This window comes from Gopherus evgoodei, chromosome 1 (genome assembly GCF_007399415.2).
Source record: "Gopherus evgoodei ecotype Sinaloan lineage chromosome 1, rGopEvg1_v1.p, whole genome shotgun sequence".
NCBI lineage: Eukaryota > Metazoa > Chordata > Testudines > Testudinidae > Gopherus > Gopherus evgoodei.
This window is the reverse complement of record NC_044322.1, coordinates 268,183,304-268,203,606: the sequence shown is the minus strand read 5'-3', so window position 1 is coordinate 268,203,606 and position 20,303 is coordinate 268,183,304. Positions and strand designations below refer to the sequence as shown.

The following is a 20,303-nucleotide window of genomic DNA, read 5'->3' as shown; positions in this document are numbered from 1 at the left end:
CATTTTTAGAAGGTCTCTTTCTATGTCTATAATATATAATTAAGTTATTGTTGTATGTAAAGTAAATAAGGTTTTAAAATGTTTAAGAAGCTTCATTTAAAATTAAATTAAAATGCAGAGCCCCCCGGATCAGTGGCCAGGACGCAGGCAGTTGAGTACCACTGAAAATCAGCTCACGTGCCGCCTTCAGCACGCGTGCCATAGGTTGCCTACCCCTGGTATAAGCCAATCTCAATTTATTAGGGGTTACAGAGGAGAACTTTCTCCAGTGATAAGTTATCCCATAACATGGATTCTTGTACCTTTTTCTGAAGCAACCAGTGTTGGCAACTGTCAGTGACAAGATCCTAGACTAAATGGACCATTGGTATAATCCAGTTTGGCAATTCCTGTGAACTCTGAAATATTTTTACCAAAATGGTAACCTGTTTATAAAACGATCACGTTCTCTGTCAAGCATTTACCCTTCATGCAAGAGTAGTAATAAAACACACTTGACGACAGAAAATCTAACAATTTAAATCACAGCCCCAGAAGCCAAACTTTTGTGGTTTTAGAGTGTGGTTCCTACAAACACCATATGGCCCACTTTTTTCTCCGAGGTATATCATCTTTTCTCTTCATCTCCACATCTAGTGCACTTAGAGACCAATGCAACTCTGTCCATTGGTAATGGATTGCACCTATCTTGGAGTAGACAATATTTTACCAAAAGACTTTACTTGTAGCTAACACTGCTCCATTAATTTTAATAATAGCATACAGTCTGCTTCCAAGATATTGTGGCCCCTCTCTGTGTACTTTACAATAGATGTGTGTTTTAATCAGGGTGTCAGGATCTTGGCAGCATTTTACACTCCAGCTGATGCCACAAAAAAAATTACAGCTAATGTTCCCTACCGCTTTCTAGCTTGTGGTAATGCTATTGGTAAGTTATACACATGCCCCCGTGGGTCTCAAAAGATGGTAGGAATAATGCTTTTTAAAGTGTGGGTGGGTGGCTTAGCACTGAGCTGTCCAGAGGACAAAATAGGAGAAAGTTGTGTAATATGAAAGCATGTGTTTACAGTGCGGGTGGGGGGAGAGCGGCCTGGAGTATACCCTATTGTCCTTCCTTGTCCTTCCCCAATTTCCATCCCCAAAGCAAGCTACATTACAGCCTTACACTGCCAAATATTCTGGTAAGAGTGGCTCTTTGGGAACCCCAGACCCTGGTTTGACATTTTTGCGGCTTGAAGTTCTGAGAGAAACTAATAGTGACTAATAAAGCCAAAGAGAGCACCATCCCGTGCAAGCCCTTCCAGTTGCTCCTTTCTGCTGTGGAATGTGTCGTTACTATCAGGGATGATCCCACTGCACCTTTCAATTCTTGAACCTTGGACCAATCACTTAACCTTTTTAGCTCATTATCTCTGCTTGTGAAAGCAATGCATTGTGGGTATTTTTGGTTTTTTCTTTTTAATTATATTTCTCCGTGTTTACTTTGATCAGAATTGATTGACTTGTTTTCCTGAGGTGTTGCATCGGTTCTTTAAGATGCTGAATAATAATACTTTGCATGCTTGTGTGATCAGCCAAATCTTATCGCATGTCTAATGTGCAGGGTAAAAACAGGTGATGTATGGATATCAGAAACAGTCATGCAGCCCTGTAAAACTCAACATACAGAATTATACACAGCTTTCTCCAAGGTGCTTCTGACTTAGGTGAATTCTAGCCCTTGTGAGACTGTTTCTAAAGGGCTTCTTTAGTCCACATGAAACCCACTCCATGAAGCCAGTCTTACCATGTGTTTAGGGAGTAACTAAAGTAATTCCAGGATCATAACCAGAGTGAAGGCTCCTAAACCCATGTTTCTCTTCTTCAGGGCATCAAGTCTTTCTGAGTCTATTTTTATTATACAATATAAAGGCTGTTCCCCCCTCACCCTATGCATACTGTCCCCTCCCCCTCCCCCTCCCCCTCTGCATGCCATGGAGGATGATATGGGGCCGCATGGGTACGTGCGCACACACATTCTCTTGCTGATTCGCTCCTGCCAGAAAGCCCAGGTTGTGGATTCATACATCACCTGCCTGTGTAAAATGCATGTGCATGCTGCCGTCCTCAATAACCGGAATGTGTTTTCTGTTCTTTTTGTTTTTGTTTTGTTTTTGTTTTTTGTTTTTGTGTGGATTTTCTGCAGTGTGGTTTACCAGGACGGATTTTACGGTGCTGACCTCTATGTAAGTACACACACCGGAGCCTTCTCATCCCCAATCTTTGACAAGCCAGCCTTTTTTTTTGGTTGTTGTTGTTTGTTTATTTGGTTGGTTTGATTTGTTTTTTTTTTTAAATATCATTTTCTTTAATTTTCTTCTTCCTTGTGGATATATATATTATATATTTAAGAATGCAAGCATGCTTCTCTGTCACTGCGCTTGCCCCTGGGTGCAAGACCTAAGCCTATGGGTTTCCTGATCATTGCCAGGGTCAGTTTACTGGGTGTCCTCTCCCCACATGCACACTGCTACTAATCAACCTGAGAGATGATTAGCAAATTAAAATTTCTCTCAATACTTCTCTCATTTGCATAATTTGGATATAAAAATAACAGGACTGGTTTAGCCTCAGACGTTCCCTTTCCCTCTCCCCTCCCCCTTCTTTTCCCCTCTTGGGGCCCTTTCAGGCTTGATTTGTGCACCATGCACAAGCTAACTGAGCTCTGTGTTTACAAAAGCTCATGTACCATTGGGATGTGGATGTCACTCCTCTGGTGAAGACATGGGGCTGATTAAAAATGGAGTCGGAGATACTGGAGTGAAGGTTGACATCTCATTTTGCTAGTTGAAATGGTGCCTAACTAGAATAAGAGTTCTCTTTCTTCTCCCTAGGGGAGTTGTAGAGCACGTATATGTGAGGATGTTTAGATGGAAGAGTCAGCAGCCTCCTGCTTCCTGGTAAATTTCTCAAGCACCGCAAAAGGCTTTGCCCTATCATGTGATTCACCGGCATATCTGTATCCAGAATTCCTAGCACACTGATGTTTGAAATGATTGAGGGTGGTGTTCCTAGAACATAGAGTTGGGCAGGGGGTTCTGATTGGTAGGTGAGGAGAGCAGTTTTCCTTTGGATGGAAAGTTCCATTGTAACAATCACACTATAGGAATGTGCTCTCCAGACCAAAGAACTTTAAATTCACTGTCCCCACCCTCATCCTGCTCAGACTATCAGGCTCCAGCAAAGCTGTCCCTTAAATAGGGAATTTTGTCTTGTTTGTGGGTATAATGGCCAGAATAGCTGAACTTGGTTTCCATACTGCTTAGGAGATGGTGCCCCTAACATCCAAAGATATATATCTAGAGGTTGGTTCCTGGGTAATGGATAGGGTTGACTTTGGGCTTCTCTGCTCTATATGGAGCTTCAGACCCTATAAAGACACTTTTTTCAACCCAACAGTTAGAAAACATTCTATCTAAACACTGAGGAACTTAGTGTTATGTATATACTTTGCCTGCCTGCAAGTAAACTCTCACACACATTCTCTCACGTGTACATGCCTGCACACACCCATGCACATGAATTTCCTGATTCACACAGGTTCTTTTGCACATATGCTCACCTAGAAATTGATCTGCCTGGTCAAGTGTTCCATGATAATACTTCTTCAGGATGTAGGAAAGAGTTTTGTTTTTTTTCTGTCACTCCTAAAGCCTTACTCTAGTCTATATAGATCAGCGAGTTTGGAGCTGACCATGCAGTGACTAAGCAGGTAAATGGGCAGCTATTCTGTGCTTGGTGGCTTCTCTTCCACAGTCTGGCACATTAAAGCCTCGTTGAGAGGGAAATGTTGACTGGGGTTATCCCCTGATTCTTTTCAGGAAGTTCCTTCAGATCTTTAACTTGCATCTTTGATGCATAAAAGGGGCCCATTTAACATCTTAATACCTTGACAGTAACTTTAATAGGACAGAGAATCCCCACACCCACCTCATGTTGCACTCCAGTTTCAGCATTTAATGTGTCTAAGCTCTAAAAAGAGACTAGAACCCGCAGATAAAACCATTTATTTGGCATCTTGCTGTAACAGTTCAGGTCCCACTAATGGGGAAAACAGGAATGCAATATAGGGCATCTCTGAAGATAGGTTGGTCAGGTTCATCCCTATACTTTTTATTGCTAGAGTTCTCAAGAGAGATGCATCTCAGCCCAAACTTCTAAGTTACCCCACTTTCCACTCTGGACTGGCACAGATTGAATGGGGTGCTGATGCCTCATATCCCACTGGATTGTATTTGTTTAGTTGCTATATGAGGGCTGTCCTAAGTTATCGGATGAAGGAACAGGGTTCTTCAGCCACTGATTGCTGATTTGGGAAGAGAATTCCCTACCTGTTGGGGTGGTAGAAGTTAAGGTGAAGAGCCCTCACACCTGCTGAACCGGTAGGGGTGGGCTGAGGAAAAGCAGGCGGGAGAAAGACCTCCAGCAGGATGGGGTGAGTAGGGGGAGAAGAGGGTTGTTCCAGACTTTGGCTGCTCTTCCTTCCCACACAGGTATCATACGCTTTGATTTGGTTTTCCTCTTCCTCCTCCCTCCTCTTCTTTTCTGGGGCAACCATCCTGCTAGCCACTTTCTTCCTGTTCCATCTCTTATTGGACTCATTCCTGTCTGGCAAAATAACTGAATTTATAAAGTAGCCTTCCCCAGGGTCGGTGTTGGGGGAAAACAGCTCCATTTTGGCCATGAGGAAAGACGGTGCTTCTCCTACAATGGGGTCAGTCTGGGACAACAAACCATCCATAAAGACCACTCCCATCTATGAAAAGCGTGCTTGCATCCGCTGGAAAGAAAAGGCTGGTGAGCCCCTCTGTGGGCTGTGTTTGTATGATTGTTTCTTTCCACAGCTGTGTTTTTTGAACTGCTCTTCCTGTGTTCTGTTATAGAATAGTCTTACAGGAACCAATCATTAGCGCTAAAATACCTCAGGTAGGAGTGCCAGTGTGACCTGCCAACCAATCAGATTGTGGATTGCAGTGGAAAAAAACTGAATTATACTAACCATTCCAGCGCCACATTAGAGATGGGAACAGAGGCTTTTTTTTAGGACAGTGCAGACATGTGAGCATGTGATCAAAGCTCCTGCTACCTCTGGGCTGCACATGTTCAGGTTTCACACCAAGTGGCTTTTCATTCCAAAAATTAAGTGGAAGGGTTAACAAAGGTCATGCTTGTCCCATTACTATGTAGATTCACCTGGTGCAGTGAATGGTGTTGTTCTGTCACCTTTTTCAGTTCACCCCTGCCGATCCACAGTGTTTTCCTACCAGCTTTCTAATATGGAAATCCTAGAAATCAATTCCAACCCCTTCTACTTTTTAACCTTCAGTTATATGGGCATTGGGGAATGGAGAAAAGACGCACTAGGCCTAGAAAACAAAGGGTTCCTAATATTGGACTTGCAACCCCAAAATGGATAGGGTAGTGAGTATATAGACACGCTCATCTGCATGGACTGTCCTTTTTCTTCATGTTTCTGGAAATACCTCTGACACCAAGAGGTATGCAGGCGCTCCATAGTCCTGAACCTGAGCAACATGCTTCTCTGTTCACGCTCTCGTGTCCTCTGCCACTCCAGAGAAAGGGCACTTGCTAATATGCCTGAATAATAAGGCACTGAAAGAGGAGAGGGGAAGCTTGTTGCAAGGTGTAATTGGATTTCCTTATAGTCTATTTAGTTTATGATTACCCCATTTGGCTCTTACGTGTTGAAGAGAGAGAGTGGTTTTTTTGTGCTGAAGAGCAGTGTAGGCAACTTGAAAACACTTGCTATCTGCCTTTAGAATCTTCAGTGGACAGTTGAAATGTTGCTTCAGTCAGACAGCAGCTTCACACTTATATCAGCTCTCAAATAATTTTCAGGGACTTGCAGCAACATACTAATACTGAAATAATCCACATTTTCATTTTGGCAAAGGAATCCAAAGGGGAATGTTTTGACTTATCCTTCTGTTGCTGGGTCATGGCTGGTATCTACTTATCTTGGTCCTCTGGTCCGCAGAAAAGCAGTTTGAGGTCAGGAGACTTCTGCCACACACCTAGGAAAATCCAATTAGATTGAGAGATGAGGACAATGGAATCAGCCTGTAGGGCCCTCCATATAGCCACAAAAGAGGAGAAGTTCATTAAAGACAACTTCCCTCAGCTCTTGAGACATACTGAGAGTAAAAGAACTCAAATGAAGCTGATCTGCACTTTGCCAAAGCAGTGCCTAGATTGTCCTCGTCTGTCTTCACACATCTCCTTCAACTGAGCCAAAATAGCATGCGCGCTAAAGACCCATGCTGTAGAAGGGCCTTCTCTTTGCAATTGATTGCACACTAAATACATACAGCCCTTCTCCTTGCCCCTCCTCCCTTCTTGTGGTAGAGCTTTGTTACTGCCTTGCTGGTAGGGAGGTATCTGACAGCACATTCTCACAAGAAGTCCAGACCCATTCATTTGTTTTGACACAGTTTGGAGGTTTTAAAAAAAAGCTAACTAGATTGAGGGAGATTGCACAACTGCCTTGGGTATTTAGGGACTATGCCATTGAAGGGTAGGCTCCATTAGGGTCCCTCTGCAACACTAGAGAAGTATGGAGCAGCTATTCAGGAGCGGTCTTTTTCATTGGATGACATGAACATGCAAGTTCAGTGAAAATATCCTATAGTGACGCAATTTAAATAAGCTACAATCCCTGATGAGAGTGGCATCAGAAATCATTGGGGGTACGCCCCTGCAAATGGGTTAATGGATTAGCTTTTTACTTCAGGCAAAGTTATGTGTGGGCAGGAATAGCAGGATGGAGACATAGGTGCTTTGGACAAGCGGTGTGGGATCTGAGATGCATTGACAGAGCTATGTATGGGTCATTGGTTTGGAAAAGCAGGGGCTGCTGCTGAGGAAGGAAACTCCCACAGAGCGTCCCCTTGCCTTTTACAAGTCCTAAAACTCACCAGAAATTATTAAGGAATGAAAAGGAGTGAGAAATGGGACCTTTTATTTTTCCCATTTTAGTGTATTCAGACCTGCTTAGGTAATGCTAGATATATCCAGATGTCTGAATCCCCAGAAGTGGTCCTTGCTCAGGAACGTATCATAGTGATGTTAGTCCCCGTTTTTTGTTTTATTTATAGTGTACACACAAAGAATATGTAAACCGTTCCAGATCAAATAGGTCTGATTATGTGTGTATATACATGTATCCTTTAATTTTTTTTAATTAACAGTAGCTTCCATTTTGCATCAGTGCATGGTTAAGACCAGTACACGTGTCAGCTGTTTCTTAACTTCATTCTCCAATGAAATATTTCTCTTGTTTTTTGTTTGTTGTGCAGTCGGCTGAAGAAATGTTAACATCTCACTCTAAATCTCTGAGTGGAGTCTCTGTTCCCTTCTCTGATATAACAGATGGGTTATTGCTTGTTATAATTATTAACATTGTGGTGTGGGCTAGGGTGGGAGACATTTTTATTTTGGGGCGGGATGCGGGGATTGTTAAGGTTTGGAATGTTAACTCCAGTGGTGACTGACTGTTTCCGTAATAGCAGGTCGTTGTGGCTGCACGCTCTAGTAATTGAGGCTGTGTACTTCACCGAGCTTGTGGTAGAGCCTAGGACAAACTGCTGTCCCAAGAGAATGCTGGGATAGATAGAACTAGCCAATATGAGTCTGAACGTGGTGATTTTGCTGGTTGTTTTAGCTCCAGATGTCAGCATGCTTAGTTTTTAATTTGATTAATAGATGTTACGCCATTACCTTTCCCGCACCTGATTCCAGTCCCTCTGTCCCTTTTCCCATTATATGACATGTAAGTTAAAAGAGAATAAATGAAAACCTTTTATTTGGTTTCAAACTGCATCCTGCTGTTATGTTCACAATAACCTCCACTCACATTAAACATGGCTGCTGATCTCCCATGTGGCTAGTAAATGTTCGGGAGAGTGGGAATCTGGGCACATTCTGATGCAGGCTGCTCTGCATGTGATACTAATGTGCGGAACTGCGTAAATTTTGCATCTGTCTGAACATTAGACATACCAAGAATTCAGGAATCTCATAAACTAGGAGAGTACAGTGGTGGTGTCAATTTGAAGTTTTGCTTGCATTTGCTGGGGAAGGTTAATATGAATGAACTGGGTGTCACTGTACCTCAGGCACCCTCTCTTTCATGTTTGGGGATCAGCAGTAAAGTATAAAAACCCAGCAAATTTAGGTGGAGGGACTGAAAAACAGCCAGCTAAGAGTGGGAGGGTAAAAGCAGTGACATCACACCATTTTAAAAAGATGATGTAATGTTTAATGAGTGAAAATTTGCAATATGCTGTATCTCATTAACAGGAAGATCCTAACTTACCCATCCACATTATATCTTCATCTCCTCCAGAGTAAGAAAGCATCTGCAAACTTATCTTCCATTCAGCTTCCCATCCTTCATTCCAAGTATCTCCACTAAGGCAGTGGAAACAAAATAAAAGCCATTGCCTATTTTTAAAAAAAAACGAACTTTGAGACAAACTTCACAAGGAGAAGGATCATGTATTTCCCCTCAGATTGAATATGAGCTTGAGGTTTTGCTTTTGCCCTCCTCTGGACAAAAAATTTGTCGGCTAATGATGGCAAAGGTGTTATTAACCCTATGTAAGGTCAGCTTTTGATCCTACACAACTGTGTAAAAGTAAATGCAGGTCAAATCCCCATTTCACCGAGCTCATTATCCTGGTTTCTGACAGTAGAAGCCTCTTCAGATGGGCCTTTGTCTCCATTCTGAGCGGAACTATACCTTTCAATCCATAGGTTACCTTTAATTGCCCCATGAAAGATATAGAAAACCACTTGCCTGACTACTCAGGTCTCTCTCAGCCCAGAGACTGTCTCTCTGCTTTTCAGGAATTCCACTCAGAGACCCACAAATCTGCCTTTGACTCAGGATTTAGGATGAATTTTTCCAATTCCCTGGGAGCTGTAACTAAATTTCTGAACAACCTCCTGTGATCTGTAGCATCCCAGCATCTTTTAAAAGGCTTCTGTGTATTCTCAGAGCAACTATAGCATGGACAACTGCAACAACACAAGCTTCCCTGATGTAATGCCCAGAGGTCTTCAGCATGCCTCAGCCTTACTTTGAAGGGGCCATCTCAAAGTGGAAAAAGGCTAGTTCCGTCTCTCTGAATGTTTAATCCTTGCTGTCTTTGCCGAGAATGCCAGTTAGTTGCACCTGGTTCAGTTTCTGGGAGTTTCACTAACTGATAATTCTTTTGTGTATCTGAACCACGTGAATATCTAAACTTCTTGTCCCTCTCGCAGCAAAGAAACAAAAGAGGGAGTTTCCCTGGGTGATATTCTTTCTAAAGTGCATATTTCTGGAAAAGAGAACACCTTGTTATGTTCCTTTGCCCGCAGCTCACACCTCTCTTCTTAGGCAGCTTCCCCCAACTCTGACAGAGCGGCTTATAGGGGTACAACAGCCAAATTTAGCTCTTTTCTATCCTGGTTTTCCCCTCCTCAACACCAACTGTAATTTCCCACACGAATGACCATATGAGATTTCCTTCAGCCTATGCCTTTCACTGAACTGCCTACTGAGGCTCTCCCCAACCCTACTGAGGGGTAGAACATAGAGGGGTTAGAGGGTGACTCTCTTGTGATGGATGTAACATGGGAGCTGATGCAGTTTGAAACACTTCCTCTCCTTGTGGTGTGTGTGAGTTTTGCTTTCTGTTGGTGGACAGGTATCTGTAAAGTCAGTTCTCTTTTCTCCTTCAGGGTGGATATGCAGCCTACAGATATGCACAGCCTGCTACTGCAACAGCAGCCACGGCCGCTGCCGCCGCTGCAGCAGCTTACAGCGATGGGTATGTAAGGAGGAATGGGGCAAGCCTGATGTGCTCAGGGGTTCATGGAGTACTACTACTCCATTTAAATACTCCTCTACCTCATTACTGTTCCTCTTCTCCCCCCAAAACACACACACACACACACTCTCTCTCTCTCCCCCTCCCCCTCCCCCTCTCTAGAAGAAAATGTCCAGTTGGCCCATTCCAGGCTTGGGCTCTGTAGCTGTCAGAGATACGGGATAGGGCTCTAAGCCTGGTTTCTCCCTTACCCCTTTGGTCTTCTGTCAAAAGAGACAACATGGTTTCATTGCTAGGGCCAGGTACTGAGAGTCAGGAGACATGGTTTATATTCCAATTTCTTTGTTCTGTGACTGTGGGTAAGTCACTGAATCACTCTGTGCCTCAGTTTCCCCATCTGTAAAATGGTAAGAATTACCATGTAAAGTAGTTTGAGATCCTTTAATGAAAACTTCTGTATATGTGCAAGGAATTATTCAGATTATTATCAGAGTGCTTGTCATAAGGTCTTTTATCTCCCTGTACAGTGAAAATTGCATATTAATTCAAATGCATGGTGGGACTTTTCAGTTTTACTAGAGCTGGGGGAAATTTTTCAACCAAAACTTTTGGGGGTGGGAGTGTCAAAAAGGCAAATTCAGCGACACCAGAACATTTCATGAATTTGTGTTGGTTTCGCCAAATTGTTTTGGCCAACTCTCCTATGCCCCCATCCCTCCCAAAAATCAGAAAAAATCTAAATGTTTTTTGTTTTGACATTTGAAACTGAAAAGTTTCATTTTTGGTGTCAAAACCACTTTTTATTTTGAAATTTCCTTCAGTTTTGAAAATGCAAAAATGTCAAGAAAAACACTTAAAGTCAAAACAGAAGGTTTTGTTTGACCTGAAACTAATTTTTTCAATTTTTTTTTTTTGGATTTGCCAGCAGACTGAAAAATCTCTCACTTATCCATCTCTAAAACTTACACTCCTATCTTCGTATTCTGGACAATTCCTCTCTCCCTTCCACTTAGCTGCTGTAATCATGGCAGCTGCCCTAATACCAGTAGTTGTCCTCCTCCAAAATCGCACCACTAGTTGTAGCAGAGGCACTAAATGTGATGCCAGCTGCCCTCACCACAACTCCTGCTAATTGAGAATATGGCTTTTGTGTATCCCCTCCTTGCAGGCCTTTCTCCCATCCCATCTCATACAATGTATCCATAGATTCTCTCCGGAGTGGGGCTGCCTCAAGCAGGTGTGGGCGGGGGCATAACACCATCCCCCAACCCCTTCCTCTGGTCAAAGAGCAATATCTAAATCCCTGTGTGGAGTGACATTTTTTCTTTTCCCCCTTCCCTCAGTTATGGCAGGGTGTACACAGCAGACCCTTATCACGCCCTTGCCCCTGCCGCTAGCTACGGAGTTGGCGCTGTGGTAAGTATGATTTTCTTTCTGTCCTCCTGCCATTTCTCTCATTCCTACTATGGTGAATAGCTGCCTGCTGAGAGTCTCTATCGACCACCTTTTCTCTTTAGTCAAGAGGCCTGTCACTACTCCCTTGTCTGTATTGCCTGACAGATCTGTTACTGCAGTTGGAGATGAGCAGTGGCTTATTGTTCTGGTGCTTAGGAGGGGGATGGAGAGAGCTATAGGGTGATACCTGATAGTGTGGCTTTATTATTATTATTATTTATATGACCATAGCGCCTAAGAGCCCTAGTCATGGACCATGATTCCATAGTGCTTGGTGTTGTACAAACACAGAAATAAAAGCTGGTCCCTGCCCTGAGGCGCTTATGGTCTAACCAGACAGCACAGAAACAGGGTTGGGGGAAGGGGTCTCGCACACAATCAGAGTGAACAATGTGTTGGTGGCAAACAGCATGTTAATGCTGTGACTCTTTTCCTTATTTTGGTGGGTACAGTTAGGATGGGATAATTAAAAGGAAGGGCGAGGGGGACATTGAAAGGAAGGGAGATGAGGGGGAATAGGGAAGGGGAAGAAGAGGGGAACAGGGGTGATGCTGAGGCAGAGAGACTTGGGGGGGAGGGAGAGGGTTGGAGCCAACAGCCAGTCAGAACAGGATGGAAAAAGTCCACTCAAACCTGCAGAAAGTTCTGCAAGAATACGTCTACCATGTAGTGAAAAACCCACAGCCCTGAGTCTCGGAGCCCAGGTCAGCTGACTTGGGCTGCAGGGCTATAAAACTGCAGTGTGGGCTTAGGTTGGAACCTGGGCTCTGAGACCTTCCCCCCCCTTGCAGGGTCTCAGAGCCAGGGCTCCAACCCAAACCTGAATCTCTAATCTTCAGTTTTATAGCCCTGCAGCCCAAATCCTGAGAGCCCGAGTCGGCAGACTTGGGCCAGCCACGGATCTTTTATTGCAGTGTAGACGTAACCATAAGGACCAAAGGTCTTTGATTTGGCTATTTCTGCCCTTATCCAGCCCTGCTCTGTAGCTTTCTCCCAAGCCCACATGAGGGGAAGGGCAGAGAGACACACCTGAGTCCTAGTGCCCCCAGACTGTGTGGGTGGTCTCCCCTGCCCAATTCTGAGGGCAGGAGTACCCCCAGCTGGGCCCCATCGTACACCCTGGTCCTCACCTTGGCTGCTTCTGCTTCTACTGGATGGAGTCTTTGGAAACTGTTGTGGCAAAGCTTGAAAGTGCAAGGCCTCCTCTCACTACCACTTACCTTAACTTTAAAAATTGTGTTGCATGCAAAGAATACTAATTCTTGGTGGGTGAGGGAGGTAGAATAAGGTCTTATCTCTCCTGGGCCTCAGAGAGCTGCCAATGGAGCTGTTGTTCCTGGTTCCCCTTGGCGCTAGAATGAGGTTGCTGAGGAGCAACACAATGAATGGCAGTGAGCAACCTGTCAGCTATGGCAGAATGAAAGTCAGGAATTAGGCCCTCAGTGCCACCTTTGCACCCATTGCCTTCAGTGGGTTTCCACAGGTGTCACTGCTTGGGACTTAGTATATCATTGTTCTGTACAAGAAGGAATAGATTCCAGTTCCATTGCTCAGCTCTGCAGGGCTCAGAGGAATAAAAAGTAGCAAAAGCTTATCTGGTTACTAAAGTCAGATCTGACTCTGATACATTCAGCGAGCAGGTTAGCTGAGGTAGAAGGAGACATTTTTCTGCCCCTGCATTGCTCTGTAAAGCAAAACCAAACTATATAGGAAAGATGGCAGGTGAATGGATCAAGGACTCTTTGCAGGGAACAGATCTAGATGGCTCGTTTGGCTCTCCTTTATCTTTAGTGCTTCTTGCATTCCTAAATCCCGAGTTCTATATATTTAAGGGCTCTGAGTGGAAAGAAACTCCCTATAGAAAGGAACATGAGGGTCTTTGAGCATTGGAAGCATTGCAGACCAACACTGAGGTGCATGGGGCTCTGGAATTCCTGGGATTGGAGCAGCAAGGGTGTTCCAGGTCAGGAGTGAGTAAGTTGATCACATAGAAAGCGTGAAAAATCAGAACGGGGGGGTAGGGAGATGAGGTAATAGGCGCATATATAAGAAAAAGCCCTGAATATCAGGACTGTCCCTATAAAATAGAGACATCTGGTCACTCGAGGAGTGAGATGCTGGGGAAGAGCTGTGGTGGGGGACATGACCTGAAAGACACAGGTCAGACCAGGTCAGGAATGAGGTGTGTGAGCATCTGAGGTGGGTGGAGCAGCTTGCACAGAACTCACTCTCGCCATGTCTGCTTCTAGTCAGTATTGTGTATCTGCTGTTATGAACATTGAAATGCGAGCAGGTTCATCCAAAAAAGAAACATTGTACTCGGAGATCCTTGAAGCTGTTTGGATTGGGAGATTTGCTCAACTCTACTTTCAACTAACTGGTTGTCTGTGAGGCTGTCCCACCTGCGTCTGGTGTGTTTTTTCTGCCTTTCCCATCTCATCTGCCTGTGGGAGGTTCCAAAGGTGGTAGATCAGCACCCGGACGCACTCTCTCCGATCCTTTTCACGGAGTTTTTGTCATTGCTTTGAATGTTTCTCTCCCTGAGCTCCTAATCCCCTTTTCTTTTCTCCTTTAACTTCTGCAGGCGAGTTTATACCGAGGTGGCTACAGCCGATTCGCCCCCTACTGAAGTGACGTGAGCCCCTGCAAGTGGGACAGCCCCCCAGTTCATGAGGCCTGGCTATTGCAATATTTACTAGTAGAGGAACTCTATAGCAAGATGAGGAGGAAAAACAAAAAAACAAAAGAGAAAATACTTTTTTATACCTCACTATGTTCTTTGAATATGTATTTTTCCTTTAAATTTCTGCCTTTAATTCTTTTGTTCCAAAGATTGTGCTTTTTTTTTCGTTTGTTTTTTGTTTTTGTTTTTTTTTAACTGTGGTAAAAAATAATGCATTTCCGTGTCTTTATGTTGGTGCATAGCTTATCCTACCAATCACGGAAGAGGCAATTAATGATAAGGAAAGCTGTTAGGAACCAATATCATGCAATTAATTGTGGACAAAGTTACTTACCTGGGTCTGGTGCTTGGCACCTGTGAGAGAGGAGGATGTGAGGGAGAGCCTCTTCCTGCTGTGTTTCTGCCTTTTGGATGGACGCGTTGATTGGCTGTGGCTGGAACCCACATGCTGGTGAGAAATAGTTGTTTGTATTTGAAAAGAGGGGAGATGCAGAGACTTCCAGCATTGTATCACCATCTGGCATGCACACACTTAGAACGGTTTCAGCAGTGTCGGGACTGTATAGTTGCCCAAACTTTGCCCAAAGACTTGGGCTATTAACTGCAGTAGGGGACAAGACTTTGAAATGAATTCTTTATATCTCTCCCTCCACACACACCTAATCGTAGCTGATTGTTGTCCACTACTGGACTGTAATCGTCTTTCCTTCCTCTGCTTTCTAAGCTCTTTCTCCTTTACTGCCCCTTTTTCCTTTCTTTCCTTGAGGATTGGGTGGTGTGATGCTGCAAACGTGGGCAGTAACGGCAGAGCTTGGGGCAATGGTTGAGAGCACTTGTGTCTCGGACATCAAGGAGTGGTTAGATTTATTGAGTGTTTGCAGCTTTATGAGAAAGAAAGCTGGCTGAAGAGCCCTGCATCAGTGCCACAATGAGCTGCTCTGGGGTTCAGCATTCAAGGTCCCTCTCTCTATTCACCATGAGCCACATAGGCATTGCTGCAAATAAATCATTAAAGTAGTGTGAAGACAAAACATGAGTCATGGATCAGCTGCAGAGGGACAGGGGAGTGTGTGTGAGGGGAAGAGAGAGTTTTATTTCAGAATGCTGTTCCTGAAGTGATTTTGGATAGCTCAGATGTCTGGAGGCAGGCAGAAGCCGTTTGTACAAGCTCTGAAGTCATAGGAACCTCCCATCTCCTAGATCTATTTGAGGCCCTTAAATATTTAATCTAGAGCCCCAGTGGCCATTCACCCAGCGTCTCAGTATACTACAAAGAGCACCTGGACTGCTCAGTCCACATTTACACTACAGACTGTAAGATTCTAAAGCAGAGAGACTATTGAGAAGGGCTCCATGGCTCCCAAGGCCATCTTCCTTCTGCTCTTGTAACTAGAGTGATTTTTCTGTTTTAAAAACCAGGCATTTTATAGGTTGCTGCAAGGAGTAGCACTGTGGCAGGGAGTCGTTGCTGTCAACAGCCGAGCTTGATTTTAGAACTCAGAGGAATAGTCTCCCCTCCAGTTGTTAGTTATTGCTATGCTCTCAGCAACTCTTGCAATCAAAGGCAGATTCTCTGATGCTTTATCTAACCCTAGACACTAGAGAAACAGAGAGAGAAGCACAATTCCATTTGGCTCCCTTGTCTAGCTGAATTGGTATGGGGGTGACTTTTCACTCCCAGAAGGGCAATGTGGGGTGAGGATTTGTAGCTAGAGCCTTTCAACTCCTGCCACCATACACTTGCTTCTCTGTCAACAGTTGATATCAGAATAGGAAACCAGATGCGTTGAACTTTAAGCATTGTAAGTGAGCAGGGCTGTCTGGGAGGTGCACTGACCCAGCCATGCACAACACACATCTTTGCTCTTCCCCTCAGCACACGTCCTCCCTGTGTCTGGCAGGGAGGAGGTGCCTGAAGTGAGAAGGATCGGGGAGATATGAGTTAAGCTAGAGACCCTAAAGCTATTGATTCTGTGGAAGAATAGCTAGAACAAGGGGACACCAAACTGCCAGCCTGTTGGCCATTTTTTTTTGTTTTTGTTTGTTTTTGTTTTTGTTTTTTTTCAAGCCAAAGTTTGGTTTGTTGCAGTTATGACAATTTTTGTTGTTTGTATATAAATATTTTAGTTAGATTGAAAACGGGGTGGGGGGAGTGGGGTGTTGGGGCTTTCACAAAATCAAGGAAATGAGGGGACGGTGGGATTTTTGGCTTTTACTGGTTGAGTGGGGGAAAAAAAATTTCCAGTAGAACTTCTAGTGTCATATTGAAGGGAAGCCAATTTCCATCATGTGGCAGATGGGAGTGGGAGACTCCTTTCTGGAGCTGAGACGCACCAAAAGCCTTAAACGGAGTTCATCACAGCCTAGGGTGGTGGGGGGAGTGAAAACAGGATGTTTCTTCTCTTACTCTCAGGAAGGAGAAATTGCTGATGCTGTGGGGCTACAGAGTGGGAGAGGGCAAGGGGACACAGCTTGCTTAGCGCTGCAGTGACAGCAGCGTGAGCTTCGGCCCCTTTCATGTGTCTCAGTTCAGCTGGTTCTGCCTGTAGCTTCTGAAAGGTCAAGCTCCACTTTCTCAAGAGCCCTCCTGCACCATGGCAATGTAGCATGTGCTTGGTTGCCCCCTTTCATCTCCATCTGTAGGGAGGGCTGAACACACTTCTGCTTTTAAGCAGGGTCTGTGCTTGGCAAATATAACCCAGCTTAGAGCTGAGAATCTGGGTTCTTGTCACAGAAGTGCCTGGGTTTCGCACAGGGTGGGTCACCTAATGCTTTAGCACCTACTGTCACCAACTTCTGATCCACAAAGGCCAGGCCCCTAATGCATCAGTGGGGGCGGCCCTGGTCCATTAATCACTGTTCAAGGCCCCTCAGCGTATTAGCACCTGGGTTTCCCTAATTCCTACTCTGTGGTGACTGGGCTAGGGGGAAACTAAGCCCTTTGCCCTGCTGACTACAGGAGTTGGTTCTGTAATTTTAGACATTTACCACCCATACAGTCCAGGTGATACTTTCCAAAACCAAGACCTCCCAGACAGCTTTTACCACAGCTGGATTTTTGCAGCAGGGGTGCGCCTATGAATTTTGGGCCATGGCAAGCAAGAGCCCTTCATCCCTTCCTCCGTCCCACTTGGCAAACACAATGACTCTGATTCCACAGATGACATTTAATGAATTGGCTCATGATACGAAGAACCTATTTCCATTCAGATTAGCCAAGCCTTGACTGTATCAATCTTTGAAGTATCCATTGTCCCAAAGATTGAGAGAGACCTATATCTCCCTATGCAGAATTAATTATACTCAGACTTTTTATAGGGATAGAAATGGGGCAGGCTTTTATCACTGAGAACATCTAGTACTTTTGCCCTGTAATGATCAGTGTTCAAGAGTTTCTCTCACACAGGACTCGGCTCAGCTTCTTAACCACTTAAGTCTGGTCTGCCTCCCCCAGTGTTTGTACCAGTATAACTAGTTTGGTTAGGGGAGTGATTTTAGTGATATTGTTATACTGGTGCAATCCTAATGCGAGTGCATTTATATTGGTATAAAGGTGCATTATACCAGCATAGCTTATTCCCCTTCCCTCATGGGAATAAGCTATATCAGTATAAGGCACCTATGTATATATAATTGCATCCACACTAGGGGTGTTATGTGACTTTAACTACACTGGCATAGGTAAAGCAGTACAACTTTTGTGTGTAGACATGCCTTTAGTGTACCAATTACCAACTTCTTATAACCAGCCATTTGTAGGGCAGGCAGGCAGGCATGGAGGTCCTGTCTACAGTAAAGTTCAATCATGTTAGCCAAAGGCATGCTTTTAAATTATATTCTTGTTTAGATAGCCCACTGCTATGGGGTAGTATGGTCCAGTGGGATGGAGCACTAGGCTGGGAGTGGAAGACTTGAGGTCTAGTCTAGCTTCTGTCGATGATCCTGCATTGTAACCTTGGGCAGGTCAGTTCACCTTCCTGTGCTTCAGTTTTCCCCATCCGCAAAACGGGGATAGTGATACTTTATCTTCCTTTTGTGAAGCCCTTTGAAACCATGGATGAAAAGTTCTATATGAGATCTAAGTAATGTCTGAAACCCCAGTATAGGTAGGGCCTAACTGGTATAAAATGTTTATAAAACGATTTCATAGCCTAGCAGCTTTCTGGTGAGAATCATTCTGAAATGAGGTCCTGGCTATTGTGGTTTTTTGAGCTCTGCTATGTAGGCATCGAAGGGGCTTTGCAAATCTTCATATATCCCCCATGTACCCCAATCCCTAAGGAGAAGATAAGTAGATAATAGGTGTGGGGAGCACTTAGGAATTCAAGAAGGGAAAAAAATACTGGCTCTAGGGAACTCTTCTTTTGCTGAGTCCAGCTCCAAAGGGAAACCACATGGGCAGCTTGGAAGATAATTTGCTGCTTGTGCCCCTCTGGTATGGCCACGTCTGAGGAGTCCATGCCTTGGCGGAGGGGGAAGTGGTTTTTAAAGAGTGTGTTACTTGTTTGCACTGTTTTAAAATAGGAGAAAAAAACAAACTAGTGAACAAGGTGAACATCCAATGTAAACTTCGGTGTGTTTTTATTTTGTCATGCTCTTGAAAATGTCAAACATTTTGTAGTATACACCAGTGAGACTTGATTCTTTGTTGCATAAAACACTATTTTTTGGTGGTGATACTGTCTGAAAAGCTCCTCCCTCCTTGTCCCCACCCTACTGACTCCCCCCCCCCCCACAACTTATTTTATTCTATAATGAAATCATAGTCGACAAGGCATGCAGGAATGTGTTAGCCAGAGTGTGAAATGGGGCCCTTTCCAAGTAGGCTTTGGGTGTCCTCCAGGGTGGAGTCCTTCCTGTAGCTTGCAGTATGCAATATAACACCCCTCCCCAGAACACACACAGGTTACAAAGCAAATTGAACTAAGATGTCCAATGCCAGAATCGGTTGCCACCACTAACAGTCGAGGGGGACATTCCAGAAGTGTTGTAACCACCTGCAGTTGTTGTCCTACCCATGTTTTTGGCAGCAACTGGAGAAAGCTTACACAGGAAGATGACAAATAAGGTCAGTGCCAGTGCAGCCAGTCGGCAAAGACTGGTAGTAGAGTAAGAATACATCAGCCAGAACCTTGTCTCTAGGGAGATTGCTGATGTGTAAAGCCGTCCACCTGAGTATTCATTTGGCTGGCAATCTGCAAAGTGCCAGTGATCTAAGGATTGATTGATCAATAAGTCTTTCTTTTGCCAGATTTTTTTGGGGGGTGGGAGGGGGTCAGTTTGTTGCTTCCCTGAGGAGTGATCTTGTTAAGGGAATCTGGCCTCCCACACAAATAGTCTCAGCTTCAGTCACTTTCTTCTATTTTTCTCTTGACAGTATTTTTTGTGTGCGCGCGTGTTGTAGTTTTGGCAGCTGGGTTTGGCTGCGTTCTCAAGTGACGAAGTAATCTTCTTTTACCCCAGGGGGTATGATTTGTTTTTCTTTTTATGTTATCAATTCTGCTTGTAAATAGCTGGACCAACAAAAAAAAACAACCTGGGGCCGATAGCAAACGAGAACCAGGGCTGTAGAGCGATATCGAGCCGGTGGAGCGTTTACTGACCTCACAGGCTGATCTGCCTGAGACTTGGAGCTTTTCAATGCAAGGCTACAATTTCACGGAACCTCTAGTGGCAACGACTGACTTCGCCCCTTCGTGCAGTCTCCCCACCATCTTTCCATTCCCAGGTACCCTCGGGGCATAGGATGCATCAAAATTAGATGCTTTCCTCTTCCCTGGATCATTTCCTAGGACGCCCAAGCTGCTTGTTCAGGATCCCATTTCTTTGCTGACTCTGGAGAAGCAGTACCTGCATCCCAGGGCTTTGTGACCGTCTCTAACTTCCTGCCCCCCCTCATTAAGTATCATATTGTATAGTAGCTTTCAGACCATACAGTATTCATTGGGTTACTCCTATTATTATCAAGTAGCTGGAATTGTGAAGGTCGGAGTAGTTAGATCTTTAGCTTTTATTCCTTTTTTTTGTATTACTATCCATGTGTATAAATTATTGATCATGTTGCTGGCTTTTATAAACTCTAAGCAAGGGAGGAGCCCTTCCTCACCCTTTGCAAATGGTAATGAAGCACTGTTTTTAAATAAAAGAGAGAAACACCAGTCAGATGTGTCCTGAGTGTGTGTTTACGGGTTCTCTGTGGTGAACATTGTTGGTTTTCTTGCCCAGTCCCCTTTGCAGAAGAATTTCGCTGTTTTCACTTTTGAGGGCAGAGAGGCTTTTTAAAAAAAACTGAT

General features: G+C 44.3%; 1 protein-coding gene across 11 annotated transcripts in view; it reads left to right on the top strand.

Annotated features, from left to right (window-relative positions):
- The window catches only part of RBFOX2 (RNA binding fox-1 homolog 2), a 273,394-nt gene extending 253,226 nt beyond the window's left edge, over nt 1-20,168 (top strand). For 3 of the 11 annotated variants that reach the window (XM_030545378.1, XM_030545338.1, XM_030545333.1), the window contains 5 exons: nt 2,186-2,225; nt 7,356-7,432; nt 9,784-9,872; nt 11,216-11,288; nt 13,912-20,168. In XM_030545378.1, coding sequence (XP_030401238.1) covers nt 2,186-2,225; nt 7,356-7,432; nt 9,784-9,872; nt 11,216-11,288; nt 13,912-13,966 — 334 coding nt within the window. In that variant the 3' untranslated portion in view covers nt 13,967-20,168. Of the gene's footprint in view, nt 1-2,185; nt 2,226-4,922; nt 4,966-7,355; nt 7,433-9,783; nt 9,873-11,215; nt 11,289-13,911 lie in introns of all 11 variants that reach the window. The other 8 variants (XM_030545406.1, XM_030545370.1, XM_030545355.1 and 5 more) reach the window with 3 other exon arrangements.
- The last annotated feature ends 135 nt before the right edge of the window (nt 20,169-20,303 follow it).